Source organism: Zootoca vivipara, chromosome 8, assembly GCF_963506605.1.
Source record: "Zootoca vivipara chromosome 8, rZooViv1.1, whole genome shotgun sequence".
Classification (NCBI taxonomy): domain Eukaryota; kingdom Metazoa; phylum Chordata; class Lepidosauria; order Squamata; family Lacertidae; genus Zootoca; species Zootoca vivipara.
In genome coordinates, this window is record NC_083283.1 from 3,448,063 (window position 1) to 3,465,071 (window position 17,009).

General features: G+C 49.1%; 1 protein-coding gene across 1 annotated transcript; it reads left to right on the forward strand.

Annotated features, from left to right (window-relative positions):
* The first annotated feature begins 7,135 nt into the window (after positions 1–7,135).
* On the forward strand, positions 7,136–16,785 carry LOC118090479 (lymphocyte antigen 6E). Its single transcript, XM_035126251.2, has 3 exons — positions 7,136–7,398; positions 11,579–11,698; positions 15,890–16,785. Exons 1-3 carry the CDS (start codon positions 7,347–7,349, stop codon positions 16,096–16,098), a joined length of 381 nt encoding a protein of 126 aa, XP_034982142.1. The 5' UTR covers positions 7,136–7,346; the 3' UTR covers positions 16,099–16,785.
* Positions 16,786–17,009: the final 224 nt, after the last annotated feature.

Here is a 17,009-nt window from a genome sequence, read left to right on the forward strand (position 1 = left end):
TTTTTTAAAAAAACCACTGCACCGTTAATTTTGCTTTGTGACCCAGGTGGCGCTGTGGTTAAACCACTGAGCCTAGGGCTTGCCGATCAGAAGGTCAGCGGTTCGAATCCCTGTGACGGGGTGAGCTCCCGTTGCTTGGTCCCAGCTCCTGCCAACCTAGCAGTTCGAAAGCACGTCAAAATGCAAGTAGATAAATAGGAACCGCTACAGCGGGAAGGTAAACGGCGTTTCCATGTGCTGCTCTGGTTCGCCAGTAGCGGCTTTGTCATGCTGGCCACATGACCTGGAAGCTATACGCCAGCTCCCTCGGCCAATAATGCAAGATGAGTGCCGCAACCCCAGAGTCGGTCACGACTGGACCTAATGGTCAGGGGTCCCTTTACCTTTACCTATCACACCAAGAATGTTTGCAGGAGAATCCTAAATAGGTTTACTCAGAAGTAAGTCATGCAGCTTTCAACGTGGACCAGATTTGGCTGCTTAGGAAAAGCTGTTTATCTCCACGGTGACCTGAGGACAAGCATCTGAAGAAGTGTGCATTCACATGAAAGCTCATATCTCTAAGGTGCTACTGGAAGGAATTTTTTTATTTTGTTCTGAGGACAAGCAGACACACTTGGCCCAGGGGGAAGGAGGTGAGCCAATGGGGAATCATTATACATGATACATGATAAAGCTATCTTAAAGCCATTTCACCCCTTGCTTTTTCCTGCAAGACCAATTGCAGTCGTTAACAGTCAACAGGTTTACCACACCTATCAGCCACTCACCCATTCCCACCACCCTTCTGAGTAATACCCCTCTCCACCCTCTGGTCTGGTGACTTCTGTTTCAGTGATCTGAAGAAGTGTGCATGCACACAAAAGCTCATATCAATGACAAACTTAGTTGGTCTCTAAGGTGCTACTGGAAGGAATTTTGTTTTTGTTTTTTGTTTTGACTACGTCAGACCAACACGGCTACCTACCTGTAACTAGTACAATGGAGAATCCTGTTATTCAAGGAAATGATTCTCCTCTGGCATTTTATATTCTACTCTCCCCTTTATGAAGTGTATATTTTTGCACAAAGCTCTCTGAACCTGAATAACAATAATAATAAAGACAATAAACGATCCAAACCGCACGTGCAATTTATCTGTGTTTCTTGGTGGATTTACGTATGCAGTTTATTTTCACGAGGGTTTGATTTTGCAATCATTAAAAAATATCCTTCCACACCACCCCAACTTCTGGGGTTCGGCTTCCTTGGAATGAGGCCAGTGGAGCGCACGGCGCCTTTTGGATAGATCATTTTACTTATCATGATAACACGATATAAAAACAAAGGAACAAAAACCGATCACGGCAGAATTAATGTTGCCAACATTAAATCTTGGCCCCAATAAAAGCACCTAAACAATATCGCCCCATAAGAATCTATAGGCTTCCTGAGAAGGAGGGATGGTCTCTGCCCTCGTCAGCAGCCTCAGCATTTGCAGCTGGAGTCAATCAATCAATCAATCAATCAATCAATCAATCAGAGCCTCGCCCTCCCCAACAAGGTAGAAGGAGGCTAGCAAGACAGGCAGCTGGTCTTGCAGGACTCACAGCCAAGATGGTCTCTTTGCATTTACAGTATATATAATCCCACCCTGTCCTCAGCTCTCACCTGTGGCTCCTAGAAGCTGTCAGCACATGACAGAGGCCACACCCTGGAAACGCTTCAAATGGTCAGCTAAACCAGGTGAGGGGAGCCAATAATAATAATAATTGCTTCCCCCCCTCCCCCGCAGGACCAATTGCAGTCATCAGCAGTCGTTAACAGCCATCAACAGGTTTACCACTCCTATCAGCCCATCACCCATTCCCACCCACCCCCACCACCCTCTGTATATACATAAGGGTATGGCTCTTCTGTTTCAAGTGTATCTGAAGAAGTGTGCATGCACACTGTGAGGGGGAAAGGGTACAGAGAGCCCCCCCCCATCCTGAGGAGTAGCTCTTCCACCAGCAGTAGCGTCAGCGGGGAGGGGGAAGAGTCCAGTGAGGAAGGAGGAAGGAGGAGATGGGGCTCTAGCAGCATAGGAGAGCCCCTGCTGCATGTGGGACAGGAAGAGAGAGGGGGGAAGAGGGGGAGAAGGAAAACATGGAAAAGAGACCCTTTCCCCCTCCGGTTCCGGAATTACGCAGGAGGAAACGCGGGAGGAGATTTGGGGTGCCCCGACTCTTATGTTGGAAGAGGACGCGGAGCGCGCCATTCCAGGGTTCTGGGTCAGACTGAGCGGATGTATCCTGTACAGCTCTAGCACTGTAAATAGCCTGCACTTAATAAAAGCATGAAAAGGCAAAGGTCTGGAGAGTCGTTACTCTAGAGTAGTCGCAACCCATCGCCTGTGACACACACGAAAGCTCATACCAAAATAAAAACTTAGTTGGTCTTTAAGGTGCTACTGAAGGAATTTTTTTATTTTGCTTCGACTCAGACCAACACGGCTACCTACCTGTAACAATAATAATAATGATAATAATAATATTTATACCCCACCCATCTGGCTGGGTTTCCCCAGCCACTCTGGGCGGCTCCCAACAGAATTAATGATGATGATAGTAATAATAAAAGCGATAAAACATCAGGCATTAAAAAGTTCCCAAAACAGGGCTGCCTTCAGATGTCTTCTAAAAGTCAGATAGTTGACATCTGGTGGAAGGGTGTTCCACAGGGTGGGTGCCACCACTGAGAAGGCCCTCTGCCTGGTTCCCTGCAACCTCACTTCTTGCAGGGAGGGAACTGCCACAAGGCCCTTTGGAGCTGGACCTCAGTGTCTGGGCTGAACGATGGGAGTGGAGAGACGCTCCTTGAGGTATAATGGGCCAAGGCCGTTTAGGGCTTGAAAGATCAGCACCAACACTTTGAATTGTGCTCGGAAACATACTGGGAGCCAGTGTAGGTCTTTCAGTGTTATACAGTCTCAGCGGCCGCTCCCAGTCACCAGTCTAGCTGCCACATTCTGGATTAATTGCAGTTTCCGGGTCACCTTCAAAGGTAGCCCCACATAGAGCGCATTGCAGTAGTCCAAGCGAGAGATAACTAGAGCTTCAAAACATACTGGGAGCCAAGGTAGGTCTTTCAGGACCGGTGTTATATGGTCTTGGCAGCTGATCCCAGTCACTAGTCTAGCTGCCACATTCTGGGTCTCAAACCCTCCGTGAGTTAGGGACTTGCCCTGCGTGCAAAGACAGGCTCTGGCAGATTGAGCAGATGAAACCAAGAGTGGGTCCAACGGTCAAGAAGGCGGTTTTGCACATGCTGTAGAGGGAAGTGAGGGGCAGGCGGGGCTCGTTCCCCTGGGAAGCTGGCCCATCTGACCCTCAATCACCGCTGCCTTGTGGGATATCTTCCGGAGAAGAAAAGGCTCAGAAGCAAACCCTACAAATCCAGAGTGGAGTCCCTAAGGCAGTTGGATGGTGCCTTGTATGCCTCCTGGCAACTCCTGCAGCCAAGCTGGTGCCAAACATCTTGCTCTGCTTTCCTTTGGACCACATTAGCGAGGCCGAGGGCTGTGTGTCTTGTCATCTGGGCAGCCCAGGACCTCCAGACACACTGCCCAGGCTTACGCCCTGGGGAGGTCACTTGGATGCCGCAAAGATGGGTTTGGCTTCACCCCCAGAAGTGCAATCCATTGTTTCTCGAGAGAGACAGGAGCCAACTGCATTCTGCGCGGGTGGGGGTGGGGGTTTGAGGGCATTAACACCGCAACAGACCATGCTTCTCCCTTAGTCAGAGCAAGCCTGCAGCTTCTAGCATTCAGCCTATCGCTTTCCACCAGGTCTTGCAGCCAAGCTCATCTTTTGAGATGCTGATGAGGGCATTGCCGAGGTCATTGTCCTACAAAGAAACTTGTCTGACTGGTTCTTCTGTTAGATTCAAACCCTTCCTGGTCCAGCAGAGCTACTTAAGCATCTCTCTTAGCTCTTCCAGTTGACTCACCCACAGCAATTATCCCCATTTCCCCCTTGGTGTCTTTTCTCACCCAGCTCAGCCCTTTGAAGTGAGGCACCACACTAAATGTGGCCCCCTGGTCTTCCTCTGCAAAGGAGCTTGCTTAGCCAGTTCTCCAATCTTCTCCAAGAGCAAGGGCTGAGGTGCTAAGGAAAGCTCCCCCCACCCCCGCAAGACCTATTGCAGTCATTAACAGTCATTAACAGTCATCAACAGCAAAATAAAAAAATTCCTTCAGTAGCACCTTAAAGACCAACTAAGTTTTTATTTTGGTATCTGAAGAAGTGTGCATGCACACTTCTTCAGATAAGTGTGCATGCACATGAAAGCTCATACCAAAATAAAAACTTAGTTGGTCTTTAAGGTGCTACTGAAGGAATTTTTTTTATTGTGTGTGTGTGTGTGTGCTTAGAAAGCTCATACCTATGACAAACTTACCGTAGTTGGTCTCTAAGGTGCTGCTGGAAGGGGAAAAAATATTTTGTTTTGACTGCATCAGACCAACACAGCTACTTACCTGTAACTGTGTGCTTAGAATCATTGAATTGTTAAGTTGGAAGGAACCTAAAGGTAATTTAGTCCAACCCCATGCAATACAGGAATAAAATATTATAAAGTGTCTCTCTCTCTCTCTCTCTCTCTCTCCCTCTCCCTCTCTCTCTCTCTCTCTCTCTCTCTCACACACACACACACACAGCGCCCTCCAGGACTTTTCATCTGGCCTTCGGGAATCTTACCAGGCCACACACCCTCCTCAGCGACTCTCTCTATTAGCCATGTCACTTAAATAATAAAGATGAGGTCCAGAGCCCCAATTTTACTGAGCAAATTGGACACAAACAGTGTATAATTTGAGGAGAAAGGCACAGAGAGATTTTGTCTTTCTTAGGTCAGGCCTTGTACATACAGGAAGACAGTCAACCAAACGTGCAGAGGAAAAGCTCCCTCAGGGCCACACAGCCAGTCAGAGCATGTGCCACCGCAGTGAGCTGTCCCTTCCTCCCTGTATTATTTGATCTCCATGAAACTGAATGGCAGGCAAAATGAGAGAATCATTTCTCCCTGTATCATCTATGGAACCTGCTGCCGCAGGACGCGGCGGTGGCTACCGGCTTGGAATGCTGGCTTTAAAAGTGGCTTAAACAAACCTCCGGGGGAAAGAGCTATTGATTCCTGCATTGCAGTGGGTTGGACTAGATGACCCTCAGGGTCCCTTCCAACTCTATAATTCTATGATAGCTGTCAAGTCACGATCACTCTGTGGTGATGGGCCATCAGGGATTATGGGAGCCTATTTCCTGCCCTACTTCAGCCTGGCTCCCTGTAACCAAATCCAAATAAACTTTGTTTTATTTACTCCCGCCTTCATTTTCCTTGTGTCCTCTCACTGTGCTGCCTGTCCAATATTTGTTTCATTTATGGTACACACTGAGCTGGGAGTAAAGGGTGGGAGGGAGGGAGCATTGCTGAGAAGCATGTTTGCAGACAGAACCGTCTTTCCCACAGGGCTTGGTAGTGCATTGCGCCAGGGTACCGCTCTCGGGGCGCCCTAGCGAGTGGGGGAGCTCCGTGGCTTTGCCGGCGGCCTCCCCTTTCCCTGCACGCCCGCCAGCTGCGCCCTATCAGCCAAAGGGCTGGCGGTTGTGCAGCTTCCTTCCCAAGTCTCTGTAATAATAATAATAATAATAATAATAATAATAATAATAATAATAATAATAATTTTTTATTTGTACCCCGCCCATCTGGCTGAGTCTCCCCAGCCACTCTGGGCGGCTTCCAGTTGAATATCAAAACAATACAGCAATAGCACAATTACAAAAGTCACAAACAAGACATAGACCACATCAAAAAATACACAACCGAATAAAAAACAATTTCGACATAAATCAAAATCTAAAACTAAGAATACATCCTTAATACAGTTAAGGACATCTATATACATATATAAAAATGTAGAAGGTCCATGTTTGTTAGGCCGCGACGTTCTCCAAAACCGCTTGCCCAACCGCGTTCAAATTTGGTCACAGCGTCACATGGGGATATCCGAGTGTTTCCATGCGCTTAGATTGCCCACATGTCACACCTGTGCCACGAAAACCAGGTAAAACCCACTGGTTTGCAACCCTGAAATCAGAGGGCCGGGGAAGCTGGGAAATAGAAGGCAGAAGAGGTTGCAACACAGTGCCCTCTAGCGGCGACTACACTGGTACTACAGCTAGAAAAACCTTGCCCTCTATCAGAGGCTACACTGGTACTGCAGCTACTAGGTCGAATGGAGGTGGGGACTCGCCTGGGGGTGGGCAGGAGGGGATGGGATAGGTCATGGATTGGGACAGGGTGGGGGTGGGGAATCACAGGGATGAGGCACAGCAACACGTGGCCTGGCCAGCTAGTGTGTGTGTATATATAAATAGGGCTGGATTTAGGTTTGATGAGGCCCTAAACTACTGAAGGTAATGGGGCCCTTTATATGTGATATTTTAGGGAGTGGGCTAGCAGGTGTCAGCAAACTTTTTCAGCAGGGGGCCAGTCCACTGTCCCTCAGACCCTGGGGGGACGGACGGACTATATTTTGAAAAAGAAAGAAAAGAATGAATGAATTCCTATGCCCCACAAATAACCCAGAGATGCATTTAAAATAAAAGCACACAGTCTACTCATGTAAAAACATGCTGGTTTCCGGAACATCTGCGGGCCAGAATGAGAAGGCGATTGGGCCGGATCCTGCCCCAGAGCCTTAAGTTTGCCTACCCATGACTAACCTCATAGGAGCCTACACAACACAAAACACCGTTGCTGCATGTGGGTTTTACTTTATTTGTTTCTTATCTTATATTTTGGAAATGTACATCCAGTTTTTTTCTCCCCCTTTAATTTTTTTAGGGGCCTCCCAAGAGAGTGGGCCCCTAAGCTATAGCTTATTCCGCTCATGCGTAAATTCGGCAATGCTCCCAGGGCGCATTTTGGAAAGCTTTCGCTTCTTGTGAAAGTGTGTTCGTTAGCAAGAAACGAAAGAGAAATGCAAAGGCCAGGAGGTGGGTTCGGGTTGGAACAGCAAAAACAATCGAAAAGATTTGCAGCCTCCGCCAAGCCGCCTTGGATTTGAGGAGAAGCTCCACGTGGGTGGATCTCATCCGGCCCCTCCGGCGGTTTATAAGCTGCTTGCGCCTAAATTGCTGCGCGCTGCAGACAGAACTGTCGCTTGGCGCTGCTCCTCCGCCGTTTCCCCTTTTTCTTTCTTTTTTTTTTTGCAAGCCAGCGCAAGAGTTTTCGCCGCCCCTCCACCCCGGAGGTGAGCTTCCTCTTTGCAAAAAAAAAAAAGAGAAGGGAAAAAAGCAAGCGCGGAGGACAAGACCGCATCCAAGATGAAGGCGTCTTTTGCAATCCTGCTGGCCGCCTGTCTCAGCGTGCAAAGAGGTGAGGCCTCTCCATTTTCACTAGACCGGACGCTTTTAGGGTTTCTGACCCCTCCCCAAATACAAAATAAGTTTCTCTCTCCCCCCCCCCCGTCTCCCCGCCCAGTATCAATTTAGGTTATTTTTAAGGATGTCCGTTAGCTGCTAGCATGAGTAGCTGCCGTGTCTGCCTTTATCTCTGCAAAGCGGGGGGGATGATAGCTTGCTTTTGCGACTTGCCCGGATCTGGTTTGCGAAAATGGGCGTTGCAGGGGCTCGTGGCTCGTTACGCGTTAAAAGAGCGCAATGTACGCTGCGATCCTGAACCTCTGGGAGGAAGCGCCATTGGATTGAATAGGAATTTTCTCCTGGGTAGGCGTGGCTAGGGTTGCGCTCAATCCTAAGGGTGCCGCCCTGCCCCCATTTGCCCGGGATTGCCCTGCAGTTATGTGCACGCGTTAAGTGAGAAAGGAGGCCCGTCGGGCACACCTGGGTCTGCTTTCGAGTCAGTGTGTGCTTCATACAGTGTGGCGTAGTGGTTAGAGTGCTGGGTTAGGATCCTGGAGACCAGAGTTGGAGGAAGGGTGGGATACGGATTGGGCCGGAAGCCAAAGGATTAGGCAGGGAAAGCCCCCCTCTGACGTCAAACAAGTCTACCTGTGGTGACGAGCAGGGAGGCACTCAGTACATGCTCAGAGACGCTCTCGGTACAAGGGCTTTGCAAGAATCGGGGGAGAGGCAGTTGCTGGGAATGGTACCAGGAACTCACCCTCCCCCCCAAAAAAAAACCCATGGCGCACTCCTGGAATGTCATTTTTGTATGGAGATGGAGAAGGAAGGGGCTGATGAGTTAGTTTTAATCTGATGTATTCTTTTGAAACATACAAAATTTAAAGTATGGATGTCGGTTTTTCTTGATTTTGTTGTTTTATCTTTCTGTAAACTCTTGCATGCATGGGAGCAGGGCCGGGAAGAGAAGGTGGCAACCCCTATCCTAGCAGCAGAGTGCCAAAAAATCCAGGGGTGGTGGGGGAAGGGGAAGCAGTCCACGAGGTCTGTTTTCCCCCCAACCTTCTTTGTCTGAGGGTCTGGAGCCTTGCCAGGGCCTCTTACAAGCGTTAGAAGAAAACTCCGGGTTTTGTGGTCGCTCCCATTGTGGTGCTGTGGATTTTTACAGGGATGATGTAAAAGCTGGGATGGTACGAACGGGAAGGAATAGCCTCCAGCTGTTTTGGGACTACAACTCCCATCACCCCAAGCAAACAGGACCACCAGTGGTCAGGAATGATGGGAATTGGAGTCCCAAAACAGCTGGAGGGCCAAGTTTGGCCATCACTGAGATAAACGGATGTGCCAGAGAGACACCAGAGCAATATTTTACAGCGGAAACATTTATGTTTTCTTTTTCTTCTTCTTCTTCTTCCGGGAATGCTAGTTCCAGGGTTCTATGGCTTTTAGTGCCTGTCCCAGCTAGTCGTTTGCAATGAGTAAAATTGGGTGGTGGCATGGGCGTAGGCAGGGGGGGGAGGGGGCAGTTGCCCCCCTTAGAAGCAGGGCCGCTGGCCAGCCTGCCCTGCTGCCCGATGCCGTCTCCCTTCTCCCTGGCTGGCTGTGGGGCGGGTGGAGGGAAAGCCCCAGAGCCGCGCAAAGCGTTTGGCTGGCTTTCCCTCCGCCTGCCCCACAGCCAGCCGGCTAGAGGACGTCTCCCTTCTCGCTGGCTGTGGGGCGGGTGGAGGGAAAGCCAGCCAAACGCTTTGCGCGGCTCTGGGGCTTTCCCTCCACCCGCCCCACAGCCAGCCGGCTAGAAGGGACGTCTCCCTTCTCCCTGGCTGGCTGTGGGGCGGGTGGCTCGCCCCGGCGATTGCGGAGGGGGAGGAGGGGGTCGGAGCAGCCCGATTTCGGGCTGATCCTGGCGCCCCCTCGCCCCTGCCGATCGCGGAGGGGGAGGAGGGGGTCGGAGCAGCCCGATTTCGGGCTGATCCTGGCGCCCCCTCGTCCCTGAACGACCATGGCTTTCCTTGCCCCACTGTGGCCCCTCCCCTCCCGTGCCTTGCCCCCCCTAATTTTGATCCTGGCTACGCCCCTGGGTGGTGGTCTGTGTTATGGATTGATTCTTCTTGGGCTGCTGGCACCATCCCTTTCTCTCTCTCTCAATGAATATGGTTGCTTTTGACTCGCTCTCCAAAGCCCTTCCCCACCGCCAAAGTGATTTATGCCCTATTGAAAACAGAGCATTGTAAAAAACCAAAACAAAAAACCAAGCCTGCCAGTACTTGCCAGAAACCCTGACCTGCCTTTTCCTGCTCTTAAAAAAGCTTTTGCATTCCTTCAGTCATTCTGGTCCTCCATGGTGGAGAGGATAGCGATGGCTAGCAGTAGCCACTATGGCTTACGTTCTGCCTCCAGCGATGCTTCTGAATCCCAGTTGCTGGAGACCACAGGAGGGGGGGGGGCGCGGCGGAGCTGCTCTTGTGCTCGGATCCTGCTTGCGGGTTTTCTGCAGGTATCTGCTTGACCATTGCGAGAACAGGATGCTGGACTCCAGGAGGGGGCAATGGGCGAATCCAGCAGACTCTGCTTACATTCTTATGCTCCGTAATTGAATGAACAGCTGCAGAGTTGTATCTCGGGAGGAATCGGGTTCCTCTGGTGAACAATGGAAGTATTCTGTATTTATTTTATTTGTTATAATGGAGGTCAGATACTGGCAGCCTCCCCCCCCTCCGGTTTACACGGAAGGCAGAGAGGAGGCCTTTTGGAAACTGCTTTCCTTAATCAGGAAAGTGATTCACAGATGGCATTTAACTGACGTGGGTGGCGCTGTGGTTAAACCACTGAGCCTAGGGCTTGCTGATCAGAAGGTAGGTGGTTTGAATCCCCGCGACGGGGTGAGCTCCCGTTGCTTGGTCCCAGCTCCTGCCAACCTAGCAGTTCGAAAGCACGTCAAAGTGCAAGTAGATAAGTAGGTACTGCTCTGGCGGCGCCAGAAGCGCTTAGTCATGCTGGCCACGTGACCCGGAAGCTCTATAGGCTCCCTCCGCCTATAGAGGGAGATGAGCGCTGCAACCCCAGAGTCGCGACTGGACCTAATGGTCAGGGGTCCCTTTACCTTTAGGCTTGCTAAAATGAACCATGGAAAGAGAAGAAGGGAAGTCATGGATATATTGAGGATGCAAAAAGAGTATTTTAAATTGTAAAAAAGAATGTGTGTGTAACTGGTGTGGAAAGAACGTCAGTGCTTGATGGCGCATGGGGCGTAGTTTTGGACACCAGTCACATGCCGCACACCTTCTTCCCCCGAGACAGTTTAGCAGAAATGGGAGGATATAAGGGGGAAGTAGAATAGTTTACTAGTTTACTGAGGGACGCAGGTGGCGCTGTGATCTAAACCACTGAGCCTAGGGCTTGCTGATCAGAAGCTCGGTGGTTCAAATCCCTGTGACGTTGCTCGGTCCCAGCTCCTGCCAACCTAGCAGTTTGAAAGCACGTAAACGGCGTTTCCGTGCGCTGCTCTGGTTCGCCAGAAGCGGCTTTGTCATGCTGGCCACATGACCTGGAAGCTGTACACTGGCTCCCTCGGCCAATAACGCGAGATGAGCGCCGCAACCCCAGAGTCGGTCACAACTGGACCTAATGGTCAGGGGTCCCTTTACCTTTTTAACCAAATCGGTAATTTTTTTATAGAACAGTAAAAACTACTCTGAAAATTTATTCTTCCAAAAACGAAACCTTCATCTGGTTGTAAATATTAAGATGATACCAGCAAGAATTAGTCTTTCTGTAAAAAAAATTGATTCAAATTAAGTCTTACGGACTAGCGATTTAAATAGATTTGATTTAAATAAAATCCACCCTGGCTGGAAGGGGAAGTTAAAAAGGTATATACTGTAAACGTCAAAACAGTTGAGTGGGTTGTGGGATGAGTGAAAGCGCCTTCAACAGGCATAGGCAAATTCCGGCCCTCCATATGTTTTGAAACTACAACTCCCATATGCCTAGCTAACAGGACCAGTGGTCAGGGATGATGGGAATTGTAGTCCCAAACATTTGGAGGGCCGGAGTTTGCCTATGCCTGGCCTACAGTTCCATCCTGGGTTTGCTTACTCGGACGTAAGCCCTGGCAACAAGAGGATATTGCTGAGTTGGAAGCAGGAAACTGTTGCGTCTGTCTAATTTCGGGGACTGTTTTAACTCTTTTTCAGCTTCCTCGCTGGTGTGCTGGTACTGTGATGGAGCGGAATCGAACTGGGGCTGTTGGAGGTGGCAGATTTGCTCTGATTCAGAAACCTCTTGTGCTACCGTCTACGTTGGTGCAGGAGTAGGTAGGTGTATTTTAAACTGGGGACACGAGGGTTGCTTTACCAGGCAAGGAGATTATTGGGTTGATAGCCTGTGGGGTTTTCTGTCTTATGCTACAATCAGCCTTCATCACTTGATGGATAGGCAAGACCAGACACCCCCAAACTTCAGCCCTCCAGATGTTTTGGACTACAATTCCCATCTTCCCCGACCACTGGTCCTGTTAGCTAGGGATCATGGGAGTTGTAGGCCAAAACATCTGGAGGGCCGCAGTTTGGGGGTGCCTGGGCAAGACTCTCCCGATGGAGACCCAAAGCCCATCTAGTCTGGCAGCCTGGGATAAGGGTCTTGGTTTATTTTGGCTGGCTAGGCTGGAGTCCCCACTCCCCATGGGCCAACCTGTCAAGTCCAAGGGATGCGGGTCTAAACAACGGAGCCTCTTGGTCTTGCAGATCAGAAGGTTGGCGGTTCGAATCCCCGCAACAGGGTGAGTTCCCGTTGCTCTGTCCCAGCTCCTGCCAACCTAGCTGTCTGAAAGCACGCCAGTGCGAGTAGATAAATAGGTTCCACTGCAGCAGGAAGGTAAACGCCGTTTCCACGCGCTCTGGTTCCCGCACAGTGTTCCATTGCGCCAGAAGCGGTTTAGTTCTGCTGTCCACATGACCCGGAAAGCTGTCTGCGGACAAACACCGGCTCCCTGGACCTGAAAAGAGAGATAGTCCCCTTTGACTGGACTTAACCGTCCAGGAATCCTTTATCCTTTACCTGTCAAGAACCCCACATGTAGGGTGACAGTTTCAGCGGGGTTCAGCCAGTGTCAGAAACTCAGATATACAACCTAATTGCCAAATGGCACCTTATACCTGGGTTACGGTTTCCACAATGGAATGTCTAGGTGCCACCTTTTCCCAATCTTCTGCTGCTGCTTTTTTCTTCCTATTATTAATTTCATTTCTATACAAACTTTATAGTTTAAAGAACAAAACTCAAAAAGCGGTTGACAACACCGTTAAAACATTCAATGAAACAACCCAGAAGAAAACACAAGCGAGCTTCCGGGAAAATATTTCAGATCCTTCTCAAAGGGACGTTTTGCTTTCCCCAGTTGCCAACCTGGCACCTAGAGGTCTCCATGGGGTCGCCATTGGACCTGCGCCAGTTGCAAAATGCACTGGGTGCCTGGATAATGCCTGTCACTATTGCCACTGGCACCTGTGGCAAGCCTGGGTCTGTCTGATTGCAGATGCAAACATTGCGCCCCCGGGGAATGCTTGCAGTTTGAATCTGTCAGCAGATCAGCGTGGTCAGTGAGCCTCTAACTAGGCGGTTGCCTGACGGTCGAGGAATAGTTTGGAGGACTGGTTGAGCTTCCAGTTGTTCCTTTGCAGTTGTGTTGTTACTCGCCCCACGCTTGACGTCTGATATGGAAGCAACTCTCTGGGTCCGGGCTGCTGTTGCTTTCCTGGGAGGGGTGAGGGCCCATCGTCATCCAAACACGCAAACAGGATCATCAGATAGCATTCCCGGTGCAAGTGCACTGCAACAGCTGAAGGGGAAGTCAAGAAAATTTCTAGGTATTGTTGCAGTTGGGAAAACATAGAATTGTAGACTTGGGAGGGACCGCCAAGGGTCATCTAGTCCAACCCTCTCCAATGCACGAATCTTGGCTAAAGCATCCATGACAGATGACTACCAACCTCTGCTTTGTTGTGTTTAGTCGTGTCCGACTCTTCGTGACCCCATGGACCAGAGCACGCCAGGCACTCCTGTCTTCCATTGCCTCCTGCAGTTTGGTCAAACTCATGTTGGTGGCTTCGAGAACACTGTCCCACCATCTCGTCCTCTGTCGTCCCCTTCTCCTTGTGCCCTCCATCTTTCCCAACATCAGGGTCTTTTCCAGGGAGTCTTCTCTTCTCTTCTGATTTCCTTCAGAATGGATAGGTTTGATCTTCTTGCAGTCCATGGGACTCTCAAGAGTCTCCTCCAGCACCATAATTCAAAAGCATCAATTCTTTGGCGATCAGCCATCTTTATGGTCCAGCTCTCACTTCCATACATCACTACTGGGAAAACCATAGCTTTAACTATACGGACCTTTGTTGGCAAGGTGATGTCTCTGCCTTTTAAGATGCTGTCTAGGTTTGTCATTGCTTTTCTCCCAAGAAGCAGGCGTCTTTTAATTTCGGGACTGCTGTCACCATCTGCAGTGATCAAGGAGCCCAAGAAAGTAAAATCTCTCACTGCCTCCATTTCTTCCCCTTCTATTTGCCAGGAGGTGATGGGACCAGTGGACATGATCTTGGTTTTTTTGATGTTGAGCTTCAGACCATATTTTGCGCTCTCCTCTTTCACCCTCAATAAAAGGTTCTTTAATTCCTCCTCACTTTCTGCCATCAAGGTTGTGTCATCTGCATACCTGAGGTTGTTGATATTTCTTGAGGCAATCTTATTTCCGGCTTGGGATTCATCTAGTCCAGCCTTTCGCATGATGAATTCTGCATATAAGTTAAATAAGCAGGGAGACAATATACAACCTTGTCGTACTCCTTTCCCAATTTTGAACCAATCAGTTGTTCCATATCCAGTTCTAACTGTAGCTTCTTGTCCCACATAGAGATTTCTCAGGAGACAGATGAGGTGATCAGGCACTCCCATTTCTTTAAGAACTTGCCATAGTTTGCTGTGGTCGACACAGTCAAAGGCTTTTGCATAGTCAATGAAGCAGAAGTAGATGTTTTTCTGGAACTCTCTAGCTTTCTTCATAATCCAGCGCATATTTGCTATTTGGTCTCTGATTTTGGAAAATTCAGCAATGGCCAGAGGACTGGAGAAGATCAGTCTACATCCCAATACCAAAGAAGGGCAGTGCCAAAGAATGCTCCAACTGCCGCACAATTCCGCTCATTTCACACGCTAGCAAGGTTATGCTTAAAATTCTACAAGGCAGGCTTAGGCAGTATGTGGACCGAGAACTCCCAGAAGTGCAAGCTGGATTTCGAAGGGGCAGAGGAACCAGAGACCAAATTGCAAACATGCGCTGGATTATGGAGAAAGCTAGAGAGTTCCAGAAAAACCTCTGCTTAGAAACCTCCAAAGGAGGAGAGTCCGCAACCTCCTGAGGGAGACGGTTGCACTGTCAAACAGCTCTTGCTGTCAAAAAGCTTTTCTGTATGTTTAGTCGGAATCTCCTTTCTTGCAACTTGAAGCCATTGGTTTGAGCCCTACCCTCCAGAGCAGGAGAAAACAAGCTTGCTCCCTCTTCCCTGGGACAGCCCTTGAGATATTTGAAGAAGGCTATCCTATCTCTTCTCAGTCTCCTCTTTTCCAGGCAAACATACCCAGCTCCGTTCCACATCAGGCTTGGTTTCCAGACCCTTGGTTGCCCTCCTCTGGACATGTTCCAGCTTGTCAACATCCTTCTTAAATTGTGGTGCCCAGAATTGGACACGGTATTCCAAGCGTGGTCTGAGCAAGACAGAATAGAACGGTACAATGACTTCCCTTGATCTGGACACTAGTCTAATGTTGCTGCAGCCTAGAACAGCATTGCCTTTTTTTGCTGCTGCATCACACTACCAGCTCATCTTAAGTTTGTGGTCCACCAAGACCCCTAGATCCTTTTCACATGCACTGCTAGTAAGCTAGGTGCCCCCCCCAATCTTTTATTTGTGCATCTGGTTCTTCCTGCCTAAGTGCAGAACCAGACATTTGTCCCTATTGAAATTCGTTTTATTGGTTACGACGCAGCTATAATAATAATAATAATAATAATAATAATAATAATAATAATAATAAATTTATTATTTATACCCCGCCCATCTGGCTGGGTTTCCCCAGCCACTCTGGGCGGCTTCCAACAGAAAAATAAAACACAATATTCTATTAAACATTAAAAGCCTCCCTGAACAGGGCTGCCTTCAGATGTCTTCTAAAAGTCTGGTAGTTGTTTTCCTCGTTGACATCTGTTGGGAGGGCGTTCCACAGGGCAGGCGCCACCACCAAGAAGGCCCTCTGCCTGGTTCCCTGCAACTTGGCTTCTCGCAACGAGGGAACTGCCAGAAGGCCCTCGGCGCTGGACCTCAGTGTCCGGGCAGAATGATCCAGCCTTGAATCCCAATTAGGTCCTCCCTGCTATTAGCTGCCCCACCCAGTTTGCTGTCTTCTGCAAATTTGATGAGCGTCCCCTCTGTTGACTCCCATTTCCTTCCTTCCAGGTGGTTATGCGTCGCAGTCCATCACCAAAGGCTGTGTTTCGGTTTGCCCGCAAATGGGGATCAACCTTGGCTTCGCGGCCACGTCCGTCAGCTGCTGCTCGTCTTTCTTATGCAACACCAACGGAGCCAGCAGCGTCAAAACAAACCACCTGGTCTTGGCTGCTGGGATCGCGGCCAGTTTCTTCTACCTCTTTGGACCCAAGCTGTGATTTTTGAGAAATCTCTGCACGCAGAAGGAATCTGCTCAGCCTTTCTCCGCCGAGAAGCCCCAAGATAACGTGTTTTCAATGGCATATAGTTCCATTGCTTTTTAACCCAATGAATCTGTCTCTCTGCACTTTGTATTGGTCTTAAGAGGAGAGACCTTTCCCACTTCTCTTTTTTTTGGGGGGGGGGGTAGGGGGGGAGATGAGATGTTTTGTATGGCAACACTGCCCCCTTGAGGCTGCTGGGATTTCTGCACACCAAGGTGAGGAGGTGCAACTTGTTGGAAGAATTTTGCACCAAAGAGAAGCCAAAAACTCCGCTGAACGAAACATTCCTAATCCCGATGGTGGGCTTTAAACAGGGGCCTTAAACAGTGATTTTTGCTTGATGGCTCACCAGGAGGCAAAATCGATTGGGGGTGGGGTGGGGTAGGAAAACCCCTCGGATGATTTTTTTTTTTTGTAAATTCTGAATTTAGATCCAGTGTTTTGCTTGTCACATTTTACATAAAGAGCAATGTTGGGATTTAGAACACGGTTGTTTTTGTTTGTTTGTTTGTTTTTGCCTCTTAAAATTTTACGTTAAAAAGTTAACACTGTCTAGACAATTTTGCAAGCTATGTGGGTTTTCCACACACTGTATTCTTGTGCTTTCTGAACTTTAATAAATACATTTTGGTTTTTACCTTACTTCATTTTCCCCTCTTCTGTTTTCACGTCGCAGCACGCCTCCAGTTGCATGTAGTGCACAGGTAGGCAACCTAAGGCCCAGGGGCTGGATGCGGCCCAATCGCCTTCTCAATCCGGCCCATGGATGGTCCAGGAATCAGCATGTTTCTACATGAGTAGAATGTGTCCTTTTATTTAAAATGCATCTCTGGGTTATTTGTGGGGCATAGGAATTCGTTCATTAT

What these genes read in the sequence shown, in the direction of transcription:
- LOC118090479 (XM_035126251.2), top strand. Translation starts at nt 7,347, where the DNA reads ATGAAGGCGTCTTTTGCAATCCTGCTGGCCGCCTGTCTCAGCGTGCAA. An exon ending in CTGTCTCAGCGTGCAAAGAG is followed by an intron (nt 7,399 to 11,578) that starts GTGAGGCCTCTC and finishes ACTCTTTTTCAG; the next exon opens with CTTCCTCGCTGGTGTGCTGG. An exon ending in CTACGTTGGTGCAGGAGTAG is followed by an intron (nt 11,699 to 15,889) that starts GTAGGTGTATTT and finishes CCTTCCTTCCAG; the next exon opens with GTGGTTATGCGTCGCAGTCC.